Source organism: Carex rostrata, chromosome 15 (genome assembly GCF_964058835.1).
Source record: "Carex rostrata chromosome 15, lpCarRost1.2, whole genome shotgun sequence".
Taxonomy (NCBI): domain Eukaryota; kingdom Viridiplantae; phylum Streptophyta; class Magnoliopsida; order Poales; family Cyperaceae; genus Carex; species Carex rostrata.
The window spans coordinates 3,511,069-3,523,449 of record NC_135932.1 but is presented as its reverse complement, the minus strand read 5'-3'; the positions used below and the strand labels follow the sequence as shown (position 1 = coordinate 3,523,449).

Genomic DNA, 12,381 nt, shown 5'->3' with positions numbered 1-12,381 from the left:
ATAATTTATTTATTCCTCTTCTCTCTGCCCGAGCCTCCAAACCCAAAATTCGTACAACACGTTTGGATCTGGATCATCCAATCAAAATTCTCACAATTATTAAAGTGACTCTGTGTGTTTCTTTCGGACCGGATTGGTCCATATTCATGCCGGACGGCATTAATCCAAACATAAATATTTTGTTACCTCAGAGGATATGAATTTTCAAACACAAGCTCTTCAACTTAGAAAGCACGACACACCATAAAAGATTAAGAAAATTATGGTACTATGCATATTACGATTTGGCACCGTGCTACGGCTCTATATTCGAGTTTTCAAATTCTAACAGTCGATCCGAACCGTTCATCTTGTTCTCTATATTAATATATGTTTGAAGACCAAATTTTACATTTTTTGAAATTTTTTTACTATTTTTTTAGATTTATTGAAAATCACTGTTTTTGGATGGTCCAGAATTTTCAGATCAAGTGATTTTCTAAATATCTAAAAAAATAGTAAAAAAATTTCAAAAAATGTAAAATTTGGTCTCCAAACACATTAATATGGAGAACAAGATGAATGGTTCGGATCGACCGTTAGGATTTGAAAACTCGAATATAGAGCCGTAGCACGGTAACAACCTGTGATATGCATAGTACCATAGACTCACTCTTCTTTTATTCAATTTTCCTCGTCTTCTGATTGTAAGTCTCTATGCATGTTAAGATCAAATATAATCTTTAGGATCTTGAATAATATAATTTTTACAAATATAGATATACTTGATGCAAAATATGCAACCATGATGTTTGAACTTCAACTTGATGTACAAAATTTTAAGATGGAAATATTTGTGTGTAACTTCTAATAAATAGAGATATGACATATTTATACTCATTTATTCATAATCTGGTATGTTCATCATATACTAAATGAATAGATTATATTTAGTGTGCAATTAAGAACTGAAACGGTCAATTGATAACACTAAGAGTTTTATAACTTAATTTTGTTGACATTAAGAGCCTAAAAGTTCTCAAACATTCACATATATTATTATTATTCTTTTTGAAAAACTGATAGTGGCTATCAGTATGTACATCAATAAATGAAAAACATTCGCATCTATTAGCCAGACCACTTAATAGAGAAATTAATATAACACTAATGAGATTGTTCTTAATTTGATGTACAATATGAGAAATTTACTTTGTAAAAGTCCTTTTTAGTGCGCTACTAAGTAGGGGTTTGGGCTCAGACTGGAAATTAGACGGGGTAGGAGGGAAGATAAGAAAGATTATTTGCATCATTTGTCTAACAGAGAAGGTTAATTAACATTACAATCAATATCAAACGGTCCAGATAAACGTTAGTCATGATTCAGTCCAAAGGCATTCAGACATGCTTCGAACCCTTTTATAGAAGTGGTTGAATATAAAAATTGACCTTTTTTAGAGATGAAATTTAATTTTTATCGATGCCTTTTTAACTCTTACACGATTCTACTTTTTTTACTTTTTACAACAGTACAAAATAGAAATATTTTCCAAATTGTACTTTCCTCTATTTTTCCTTTATTCTATCAAAATGAAGAATACTACAGGGTTAACACTGTATTTTTTGGATAAAAGGCTAATGTATGTTTCATTTAAGAAACTCGAACCATTACAAACACAAAAACCAGAGTCATGATATCTAAAACAAAAAACAACCCGATGCATCATCCCTAATAACCCTATATATCACTAGATATCAGTGTATTAGTTTCTGACTAACAAAAGAAACATCACATCATCCAAACGATATAGTCAGAACAGAAAAATATAATCTAATAAGATAGTTGGATCCAAGATCAACTCTATGTAGATTGATCCGTCTCTTCCTCTTCCTCTGGTGACCGATACAACACCAACTGTGTATCCTCTGGGTCCCAAATGCGGAGGGGTATCTCCTCAATGGTCTCGGGCAGCCAGACTGGAATCACGTCCCTTGCTTGATGTTTCACTAGATCTGTCCAGTAATTAGTCAAGGCAATAATCATTAGAATGATGGATCGAAATGTCTTAGAAGTATGATGTTGAAAACACAGCTCATTCAGTAATTTCTAAATAGTCCAGCTAAGTGCACTAAAAACTAATAAAAATGCCATCTGTAAATTTTTTGGTAATGAACAAGCAAAATGTACTATATTTGTGACAGTACGCCAAGTTTTATAATATTGTTGGCTTAAACCCATCCAAAACCAAATTTGTTGCGTAAATGGACAAAGTAAAAATAAATGGTTAGTAGATTCTAACTCGTGGCAAAACTGACATTGGACTGGACCTTTCCAAACTCTTTTCCTAAGATTAATTTTAGTCAAGATTTTGTTTTTGGTCATCAACCACATGAACACTTTGATTTTATGCGGCACTGGTATTTGCCACCACAGTAAGGCATGAGAAACTTTCACCCCACCAAAGTTAAGAAATCTATATAGGGATTTAACCGAAAAAACTCCAGACATTTCCCATTTCCAAGCTAATTTGTCAGAAGCATGAGTAAACTACATGGAACTGATGAAGTGGAGGATATCCCCCCATTCTTTATGCATAATGGCATCAAATTGTCTCTTAAAAGAGACACTCTCCCCCCTGTGATTGGATAACCTCTTTTAAGAGGTTGTTAGAATTAGAACATATGTCAAACAGTTCAAGATATTGTGTAGCCAGTGTGCTATTATTGTACCAAATATATAACCAGAATTTCAAGTCAGATTGACTTCCTGGTGTATAAACCACACTACTATGTCCTGTAGACTCAATTTTAATCACTTCCTTCCAGAACTGGGAAGGTGGAATGTGGTGGTGAGTATAGTACTGGTATGTAATAAGCTTCTTCCATAAGTGTGTGTAGGAGCGGTCATGGTATTTCCACCACCACTTCAAGAGCAATGCAGTGTTCATAAGATTAAGATCTAGTATACCTAAGCCCCTAAATTCTTTAGCTATACAAGCTTTATGTCAACCAACAAGAGAATATTTTTTCTTTGTATTAGAACCTTGCCACAAAAAATTCCTACGAATTCTATCTATCTTAGCTAGTACTATATTAGGGATTCGATATATGGAAAGAGCATACAATGGAATGGATGACAAAATGGAATTGAGTAGAGTTATCCTCCTTCCTATAGAAAGTAAATTCCCCTTCCACCCTTGCAGTTTTTTTTTCAAATTTGGCAATGAGGAAATCCCAGTCTTTTTGTCTAAGTCTTGAATCTTGTAGTGGCAATCCTGAATATTTAATAGGAAATTTAGCTAATCTACACCTAAAGCTGGAAGCTAAATTTGGACCTTGATCAGTATTAATGGTGAACAATTCTGGTTTTTGCAAATTCATTTTGATGCCTGATATTGCCTCAAATGCGATCATCCCCCACTATGCATTTTCGACATTATCTGCATCTGCTTCTAAAAATATTATTGTATCGTCCGCATAATGACAGTTTGTTATAGCAAACCCATTATGCACATGAGGTCCTAAGCCATGTATAATGTTTGACTGTCTACCTTTAGAAAAAATCCTACTAAGAGTGTCGGTTGCCAAAATAAACAAGAAAGGGGATAACGGGTCTCCCTGTCGTACCCCTCGCTTACAATAAAAGTAGTGAGTAAGATCCCCATTCACATTCACACATGACTGTGAACTTTGTAACCATGCCAAAATCCACTGGATCTGAGTGTTACTAAATCCTCTCTGTTTCAAAACTTCTAGTAGATAGGTCCAGTGGATTGTATCATATGCTTTCTCGAAATCGATTTTAATGACCACTCCTGGTATGGCTCTCTGTACACAGTCATGTATAATTTCCTAACTAAGTAATACATTGTCTAATATATACCTACCCTTAAGGAAAGCAGCTTGGCTTTCATCAATTAGTCTATGCATAACTTGCTCTAACCTACCTGTGAGAATCTTAGAAATCAGTTTAAACACACAGTTTACTAGGCTAATAGGTCTATATTTGTTGATGACATGAGCATCCTCTTCCTTTGGAATAAGGCAGATAATTGATCTATTGAGTGTGGTGAGGTCCAAATTACAGTTATAGAAGGCTCTACAGATTGCTATGAGGTCATTTTTAACTAGAGACCAAAAATTTTGGTAAAATAAAAAATTGAACCCATCTGGTCCAGGAGCACCTGTTGGGTCAGATACAAACAGGGCATCCTTAATTTCATCCTCGGTAAACGGTTGTGTTAACAGAATGTTTTCTTCTAGGGAGATCTTTTCAGAAACATCCAAGAACTCAGAATCTATGAAGCCATACTTGGTACCAGACTCCCCTAAAACTGATCTATATTATTGAAAAATATGTTTTTGTATGTCTTGGTTGTTGTAATTTTTGTTGCCATTAATCTCTAAAGAATTGATCCTATTAGACTTTTTCCTATGTGTTGCTACAGTATGAAAAATTTTAGTGTTAAGGTCCCCTTCCTTGAGCCATTTTTGTTTTGACCTATGTTTCCAATATATTTCCTCCTCTAAGTAAATAATATCTAATCTATTCTTATGCATAAACCATTCCTCCCTTTCCTGATCTGTCCAAGGTCTATCTTCTTGAATCACTTCTAACTGATGTAAGTAATGTAGGAGTTGAGTTTTTTCCTTTTTTTTCTGGCCATAGTGATTTTTAGCCCACCCCGATATTTTCCTACGCATATGTTTTAATTTCTCATTCCATCTATGTCTGATATCCTCATAATTAAGGGGATACTCTTCCCACCATTTAATAATCAGCCTAGTGAATTCCTCTAGTTCTACCCAGGAGGGATCAAATCTAAAAGAGTGTGTGGAAGGGGGTGATGTAGTGGAAGTGTGAAGAATCAGAGGACAGTGGTCAGATCCAAAACTATTTGCATCTTGAATAGAACTATGTGCATATGTGCAATCCCAAGCTATTGATGTAAAAATCCTATCTAATAGGGCATAATGCCTCCCATTAGTCCAAGTAAATTGTCTATGTTCTAATTTATGTTCAATCAAACTATGTCTACTAATGAAGGAATTGAATCTGGAACGGACTTGCAAGTCAAAATTGGTTCTCGACTTTTCCTGTCTATGTCTAATAACATTAAAATCGCCATTAAGAATCCAGTGGTCTATAGAAGGTTTCCTAATTTGGTCTAATTCATGCCATAATGCCTTTTTAAGGGTTCTATCTACTGGTCCATAAACGATGGTAAGCTATCATATTTTGGCATCTAGTTTATTTTCTAAATGTATGTCCAAACAAAACTTATGTGCTTGGGCATGTATTACCCTGATCTTATTACTATCTCCCCCCAAATAATATACCCCCAGATCTGCCCCTAGAGGGAGCCCAATATTCTATGCCGAGGGAGTTCAATGCAACATACTATACTTAACTCTTACAGATGCTGCAGACATCATATACCAAGGAGCAAATGGGGTGTGCTTTTTTTCTCGGCCTGCTGGCTGCTCTGGAAGGAGCGAAATAACAAAGTTTTCCAGGGTAAGTGCATGGATCCTACACAGGTAGCAGAGAGAGCATTGAAGGAAGCCTGGCTATAGCTTGAGTTTTGCTAAAGCTATCATAAGTATTGAGTTGTAGTTGAGTTGTTTTTCTATTTTTACATTTACATAGCCTGATAGCTGCTATCTGGTTTATCAAAAAGAAGAGCTATTGAACTTTGTCGTCAAAGAATGCAGCAATGTAGGCACGCGGACTTTATATTTTCTATTTTAATTTTAACTAATAAATAAGGGACAGTGTCCAAGAATGGAGCATGAAAGAGTAACAAAATGGGATAATTTATTAAAAAGGAGCATAATTTTATAATTTTAGAACAACAAGCATATTTTTATAACTTATTTTCTGAAAATATACTAACAATATATAATAACTTCTTTTTTTTAAAAAATTGCCGGTGTTTAATTTAGACTTCTATTTTTATCATTAAAAACTCACGTGGAAATGAAAATATGAGGCTTCCATACTATTAGACGCACTTTAAGAATTATAATGATTTATAAAAACTAGAAATGTAAAAAAGAGAGTTAAATATATGTGCGAGAATAATTACATTTAAACAATAATTCATTTATTTATTAGATACGATATTAATTTTTTGACCGCTTGATTTTATATTAAATTAATTTGAAAGTTAAAAAATTTCACATGTAGACGCATCACTTATAAGATAGGCTGATTTCAACGATTTGAATTTGTCGTTTAAAGACAATTCAATAGATTTTAGACTTGAGTTCACAAACCCTAATTGACTCTTCTAACTTTTATTTTATCTAAACGAAAAAAGTTCTTAAAAAAATGCTTCAATAAAATAACTTTTCAAGACAAGGGCTCATAAACAAGACTCGCGTTAAATAAGTCTACCAAACATCTCAATTTCCATTTTCGTGTTTTCGGAGCCGATATTCCAACTTCTATAATTTTTCTAATTTTTAGTTTTTATTTAAGAAAATTTTAAATTAGATATTAACCGTTCTTCATCTCCATTTCGAGAAATTGGACATATCCAGTCATTAAATTCTAGAATTTCAAATTAAAATTCTACTGGTACCGTATCATTGCCTCCATTGCAATACACTTGAACGGTTGAACCAACGCAACCGGAGAGATGTGGAAGTGGAAGAAGGGAAACAAGAGGAACTGGGGAGACGATGCCAGTGGCTCGGCCGGAGCTCCGCCGCCTAAGCGCCAGGCGGGGGATGCCTCCTCCGACGACCCCGCAGATGGTATCGTCGTTTGCGAGGTTCCTTTCCTTAAACCCTAACCCTAAGTGTGCACTTCCACTCTGTAGCCTTTCCTGGTCCACTCAAACCCTAACCCTCGGTTTTTGTGCTTCCTTCTATTAGGTTTCGAAGAACAAGAGGATTACAGTGAGAAATTGGAATGGAAATGTCATGGTGGATTTCAGAGAGTACTTTGTCAAAGACGGGAAGCAACTTCCTACTAAGAAAGGTTTTATTTCTAATTGTTGATTGAAGTCAGCTTTGCAAAATTAGAAAAAAAAAAACTGAAAGTCTGATGTTGTTTTTTCCTTCCTATTTTCAGGCATATCACTTTCAATGGATCAGGTACATAAAAATTACTCCCTGACTCTGAGATTATTAATTTCTTGAACTGCTTCTTGCTCATCCATTTTTGGTCTTAAATCCCAATTTTATAGAGGAATCTCCATGATAATATTTATTGTATCAACAAGTGCACCTGTTCTTTTCTTTGATTTAATTTTGCTTACCGAAGTATATGTCTATTCTAGCTACTGTGATCTCTGGTTCAAAACAACATTGGTGAACTAAACTTTGCTATTTGCATAGTTATTTAAAATAAGAATTCCAAATGACAAATTTAAGCCATTAATTTTTCTAAGCACCTCATGGCTTTAGATCCGCCCCTACTTTGTGAGCTTAAGTTCATTGTTACCAAATTTACATTGTATAATCCCTTGAGAGTTGTTATCAGGCATTCCGAGCTATAATGGTTTTTCTGTTTGGTTCTTTGTAAATCTTTTTGCTAATGTCTAAGTGGGATCTATGAACAACAAATCGGTGTTTATATGATGCTCTAAGAATTAAACATGTTAGATACTGACCTGTCATGAAAGGTGTGGTTCTGGTATTTATTACATGGTATGGTCAATACAGATGGTATTGGCACCTGGTATCGCCAACCTGGAAAGCTAATGTTGTTTACCACATAAATTTCCTTTTAAATAAAAGTATGAACAGTATCAAATTTTCAATAGTTTTTCTTGATTTTTAAATAGCGAGAGAGCACCAAATGTGAGGTTTGGATCCATCGACATTTGAGTTGACAACCTTGGCAATCGTGATAACTGAAGCTTGAATTTGGAAATATATAATTTTGGATCATCTATATGATACATCATCTTATATAACACAAACCAAGATCTGGGGCACATTGAACCATTTATGTACTGATTTTCAATAGTTTTGAATGTTAGTGACCTTTTTTTTTATTTTTCCAAATGGTCTTCAAATTGCATTATATATGGGGTAAGATAGGATTTGCAAGTAATGTCAAGTAATTTTATCTCTTTATGGGTAATATAGGTATATATTGATTTTCATCAAAAGGCAATAAAAGATACTACCATAGTTTATAATTAGTTTTACAAAATACAAGTTGATGCGTACTGCTGCTGGTCAGGGCAGGTATGATTTGACATCCCTAAATCATTAATGCTTTTTTTTCTTGGTATTATGCAGTGGAAAATATTGCGGGACCATATAGAAGAAATTGACGACGTGGTGCAAGAGTATGGTGCTTAGTATTAATATCATAGTCTTTTCTTAGGTTAGCTTGTGTGAGATGTTTTTTTTTTCTTGCAATGTTATATTATCATGCGTCGTGTACCATCCCGTGCCTGATAGATGTTAGTGCATCATTTTGTCAAGGGGCATTCCAAGATTATGTTATTATGACAGCTTTGTTTTTTTGTAATTAGCAAATCTGAAGTTTGTTTAATCTACACAATCCATTGTGGAAATCCTTCTTTTGCACTAGCCACTAGGTAATAGAGGAATTTTTTTTTGGGATCTTGATTGCTTCAGCTATAATTACCGCCATGTGTTTTCTTCCCTTGAACTGTCGAACATTCTCCTACATTTATGTCACAAGTTAACTAGCTTACTTTATAAACTTTCATCGCAAAGATTATATTCGTATCATCGTATGATTATGCGGCGAGTAACGGTGCTTCTGTTTAGATAAGAGGTACTAAAAAAGCAGGTTGGCCCTAGGATCAGATGCCTCAATTAAATAATTTAATCAAGAGGAAACAGGCCTAGATTGACCTGGACAGGCCCATAGAAGCCCAAAATCTGTCAAGTATTTTCTCTGTGTCGGGTGGCGGGAATGGTTGGGAAGGAACCAGCTCAGCATGACCCTCATCACTATCTCACCAGCGGTGACCAGTCTCAGCTATGCCTTCGTTTCCAAACTCGATTCTCACCTACGACCGCGGCTCCAACCACCGTCGGTGTTCTTACCCTCCGCCACAGCCAATCCGACTGTCGCTGATCTCTCTAGTGGCATCACTCGTCGAGCGTCGATTCTCGCTTTCTTGCCATTCCTGGTCTTTCCATCACCAGCAGTTGCTTCTCCATCGGACGGTGGAGATCACTTGGAGAGGTACACAAACCAAGCTGACGGATTTACTCTGTTGATCCCTCCCTCGTGGATTAAGGTGTTCTTAGTTCTTCAATTTCGCTTGTTTTAATTCCATTAAATTTACATTTTTATAAACAATTCAAGAGAACAAATTTAATTTTAGCTGTTTTCAAATTTCTCCAGTAATGCAGGTTTCTTTTGCATAAGTTTGAAAAATATAGACTATTGCCTTTTTTTTTTTATAAAGTTGGCATTTTTTTAGCAAATTCGCTATTTATTATAATTTGGTCTGATTTTGTCGAAATGGTGAAGGTAGAGAAGGCAGGGGCCACTGCATTGTTTGAAGAAGGGAAGAATAATATAGGAGTGGTGGTCAATCCTGTCCGCTTATCTTCTTTGAGAGAATTTGGGACGCCCGATTTCGTAGCTGATAAGCTTCTCCAAGCAGAGAGGAAAAAGGTCCAACCTTTTTTTTTTTCACTCTCTATATTCATTTCATTTATTTTTTTTAATTTTCTGCAACATTGATGATCATTATTTTAGTTTTCTGCTAACAGAGAAGGTCTGGTACCAAACTAATAATGATAAGGTTATTCGGCGCTCAATAAGAACATTGTATATTTATTATAGCCTCAATTATGTCCTAATTAGTCATTCATCTGTAAAATTCCTCTGTTACAAACATTATATTGAAAAGAAATAACTGAAAAAAAATCCCAATTGGCATTTGGGTCTTAGGGCTTTAACTGAGCCCCTGATTTGGCTATTTAACCTACAAAACCAAACAGATTAACCAAAAACATAGTGATTAACATTGTAAGGTTTATTTTATGATGCAGGAGAGCACCAAGTCAGTTGAGCTGATAGAAACTAGAGAGAGACTGGGTCATGGTGATATACCAGTATATGAAATAGAGTACATGTTAGATAGCACTAGAGGCGGCATGAAGAGAATTTTCTCAGCTGCATTTGTTTCTTCTAAAAAGCTGCATCTTTTGAACATAGCCTACTCTGACAGCCAAGATAACCCCTTAATAGGGAATACTAGAATGATGCTAGAACAAGTTCTTCATTCATTTGATGCATTATAGGAAAAACTACTTTTAAGAAATAATTTTTTTCTGCAGAAGTTTAAATGATGAGAAATTTGGGGATTAAACGAGAAATTTGATCTGTTTTGTTTTTGATAGGAATATGGGGCTCAGGCCCCGTCTAGTGCTTTTTGTTATTTGTTTTTTTAGCAATCTTTGTACAGGTCCTCATCTAGTACGGTGGTACCATAGAATTAGTACGGAGCGGAGCACACTTAAATTGAAATTTAATCTACGTAAAAGCCCCTCGTATTCCATTTGTTTCTTGCAACATCAATTTAATTGTCTTCAATGTGATACTAATTTAATTCATACGCAGTGCTAGCAATAGCATAAAGAAGCTGTGTTCTTAACCTCGTCAACTATAAGAAATTTTGTAATTAATTATTTTCTTCGCACTTTGTCTGTTCAACCAATATTGAGATGCAAATAATTAAGTGTACGGAAATGACACAAAAGCAGGTACTTCTGATTAAACAAAAAAAAAGAAATGGTCAACCCTCATCTTGATCAGAAAAATAACAGTAACCTCAGTATTATTATTCCAACATGAGGCTTGTGCATCCAATACAACTGAACGCACTTTAATTTTATTTTTTGAGATTATAACATAGTAAGCAACACAGTATTATTCGAATCTTCATAGAGTTTGCCATCAATCCCTGAGATACAACTCAGCAAACATACAAGAAAACCAGTAATTGAGATATAACTCAGCCATCAACTTCCAATGAATTTCCAAGAACTACAAAAAACACAACAATGGTTTTAAACTTTCTCCCACTTAAACATAACATCAAACAAAACACGCAATGCTTAGAGTTAAAACGACTATTCCAGAACCAAATAAGCAAGCTCAAAAAACAACCCTTCAACAATAGAACATAACTTTCTTTATATTATCTTTCAAAGCGGGGAGAGTGCAACGAGCAATTAAACGTTTTAATATCCGAAAATGAAAATAAAACATTGCTAAAGAAGAGCTTTCTTTTCTCTCGGGCGGTCGGAATTCCAAGATTCATCTCGACTTTTCAAGATTTTACTTTCCTTCCAAGTTTTATCTCTCTCACGGCCCGTTTTCCCTCCTGGGCCTTCTCAATGGGAAGCTCTTCTGTTGTGCCAGAGTTTGAGGCTGCGATGCAGCGATTCATTTTCTTCGTTAATCAGATGTTGGGAGGTGATCGCTTCACCCATTCGTATCCTTCTCCGGCCACAGGCTTGCTGCCTCGAAATTCTGCGATCCCATCGGATGGGTTTCATTCTTCCCTCTCCAGTTCACAGGGACTTACGTGTAATCCATTTCCTTCTGCTTCTGGGCCCTTCGTTACAACACCGATTCCATCGATTGTGAGTTCTGAGGCACCGCGAGATCCGGCATCCACTTTCCACCCTTCAGATTTCCCTCCACTTCCTGCATGTGGGTCCCGTTCCTCTCAGCCTCTCACCTTTAGCGGGCCGCGATCTCCAGTTACATCCATTCAAGATCCGCTCAAGAAGCCTTCGCTTCCTGTCATAGGCCCAATACCGCCACAGGAAGGTGCTTCTCTATCACATCCACCTAAGTTTCTTAAAGGATCTCATGCCGAGATTGTGCGTACGGGGCAATTTGTGAAGCCCGCTACAAATAAAAATATTAGGCACTGGACACAATCAGACCTATCTCATTCTAAAACCCAAGCAGTACACACCAAGATCGATCAGATCCGCCGTTTGTCTTCTTCTTCCAACCCTTCTTGTTTCAAGTGTGGTGATAAAGGCCATCAAGCGAATCTTTGCCGAAACGTTGGTTGTGTGCTTTCGTTGTCGCCGATTGGGACATCGATCTTATAACTGTAAGGCCACCATGCTTAGGTCAGCGAATCGATCAGTTCGTGAGGAAGTGTTAGGCGAAGCGCTGAAATTTCCTAATCTGAAAGTCTTACTGAATAATCCTATTCGGGATTTTGATGCGGTGCTTAATCGGGGGATTGTGGTCAATGATGAATTGGCATTCGGTAAAGATTTCATCCAATCGCATCTGATGAAGGAGCATCCCATACAGGGCTTTGCGTGGGTCCCTCGCTTTTTAGGTGATAATCTTTACTTGATTGATACACCAAATGTCAAGTGGCGCTCTGAGATACTAACTCGAGGACAGATCTTACTGGG

The 12,381-nt window shown here is 36.0% G+C and overlaps 2 protein-coding genes across 2 annotated transcripts; both read left to right on the top strand.

The window, feature by feature from the left end:
• Positions 1-6,568: 6,568 nt before the first annotated feature.
• On the top strand, positions 6,569-8,497 carry LOC144566305 (RNA polymerase II transcriptional coactivator KIWI-like). The gene is made up of 4 exons (XM_078316301.1): positions 6,569-6,758; positions 6,862-6,967; positions 7,061-7,083; positions 8,239-8,497. Exons 1-4 carry the CDS (start codon positions 6,624-6,626, stop codon positions 8,299-8,301), a joined length of 327 nt encoding a protein of 108 aa, XP_078172427.1. The 5' UTR covers positions 6,569-6,623; the 3' UTR covers positions 8,302-8,497.
• A 365-nt stretch (positions 8,498-8,862) lies between these two features.
• LOC144566308 (Photosystem II reaction center PsbP family protein) lies at positions 8,863-10,308 on the top strand. Its single transcript, XM_078316303.1, has 3 exons — positions 8,863-9,218; positions 9,455-9,601; positions 9,982-10,308. Exons 1-3 carry the CDS (start codon positions 8,913-8,915, stop codon positions 10,231-10,233), a joined length of 705 nt encoding a protein of 234 aa, XP_078172429.1. The 5' UTR covers positions 8,863-8,912; the 3' UTR covers positions 10,234-10,308.
• Positions 10,309-12,381: the final 2,073 nt, after the last annotated feature.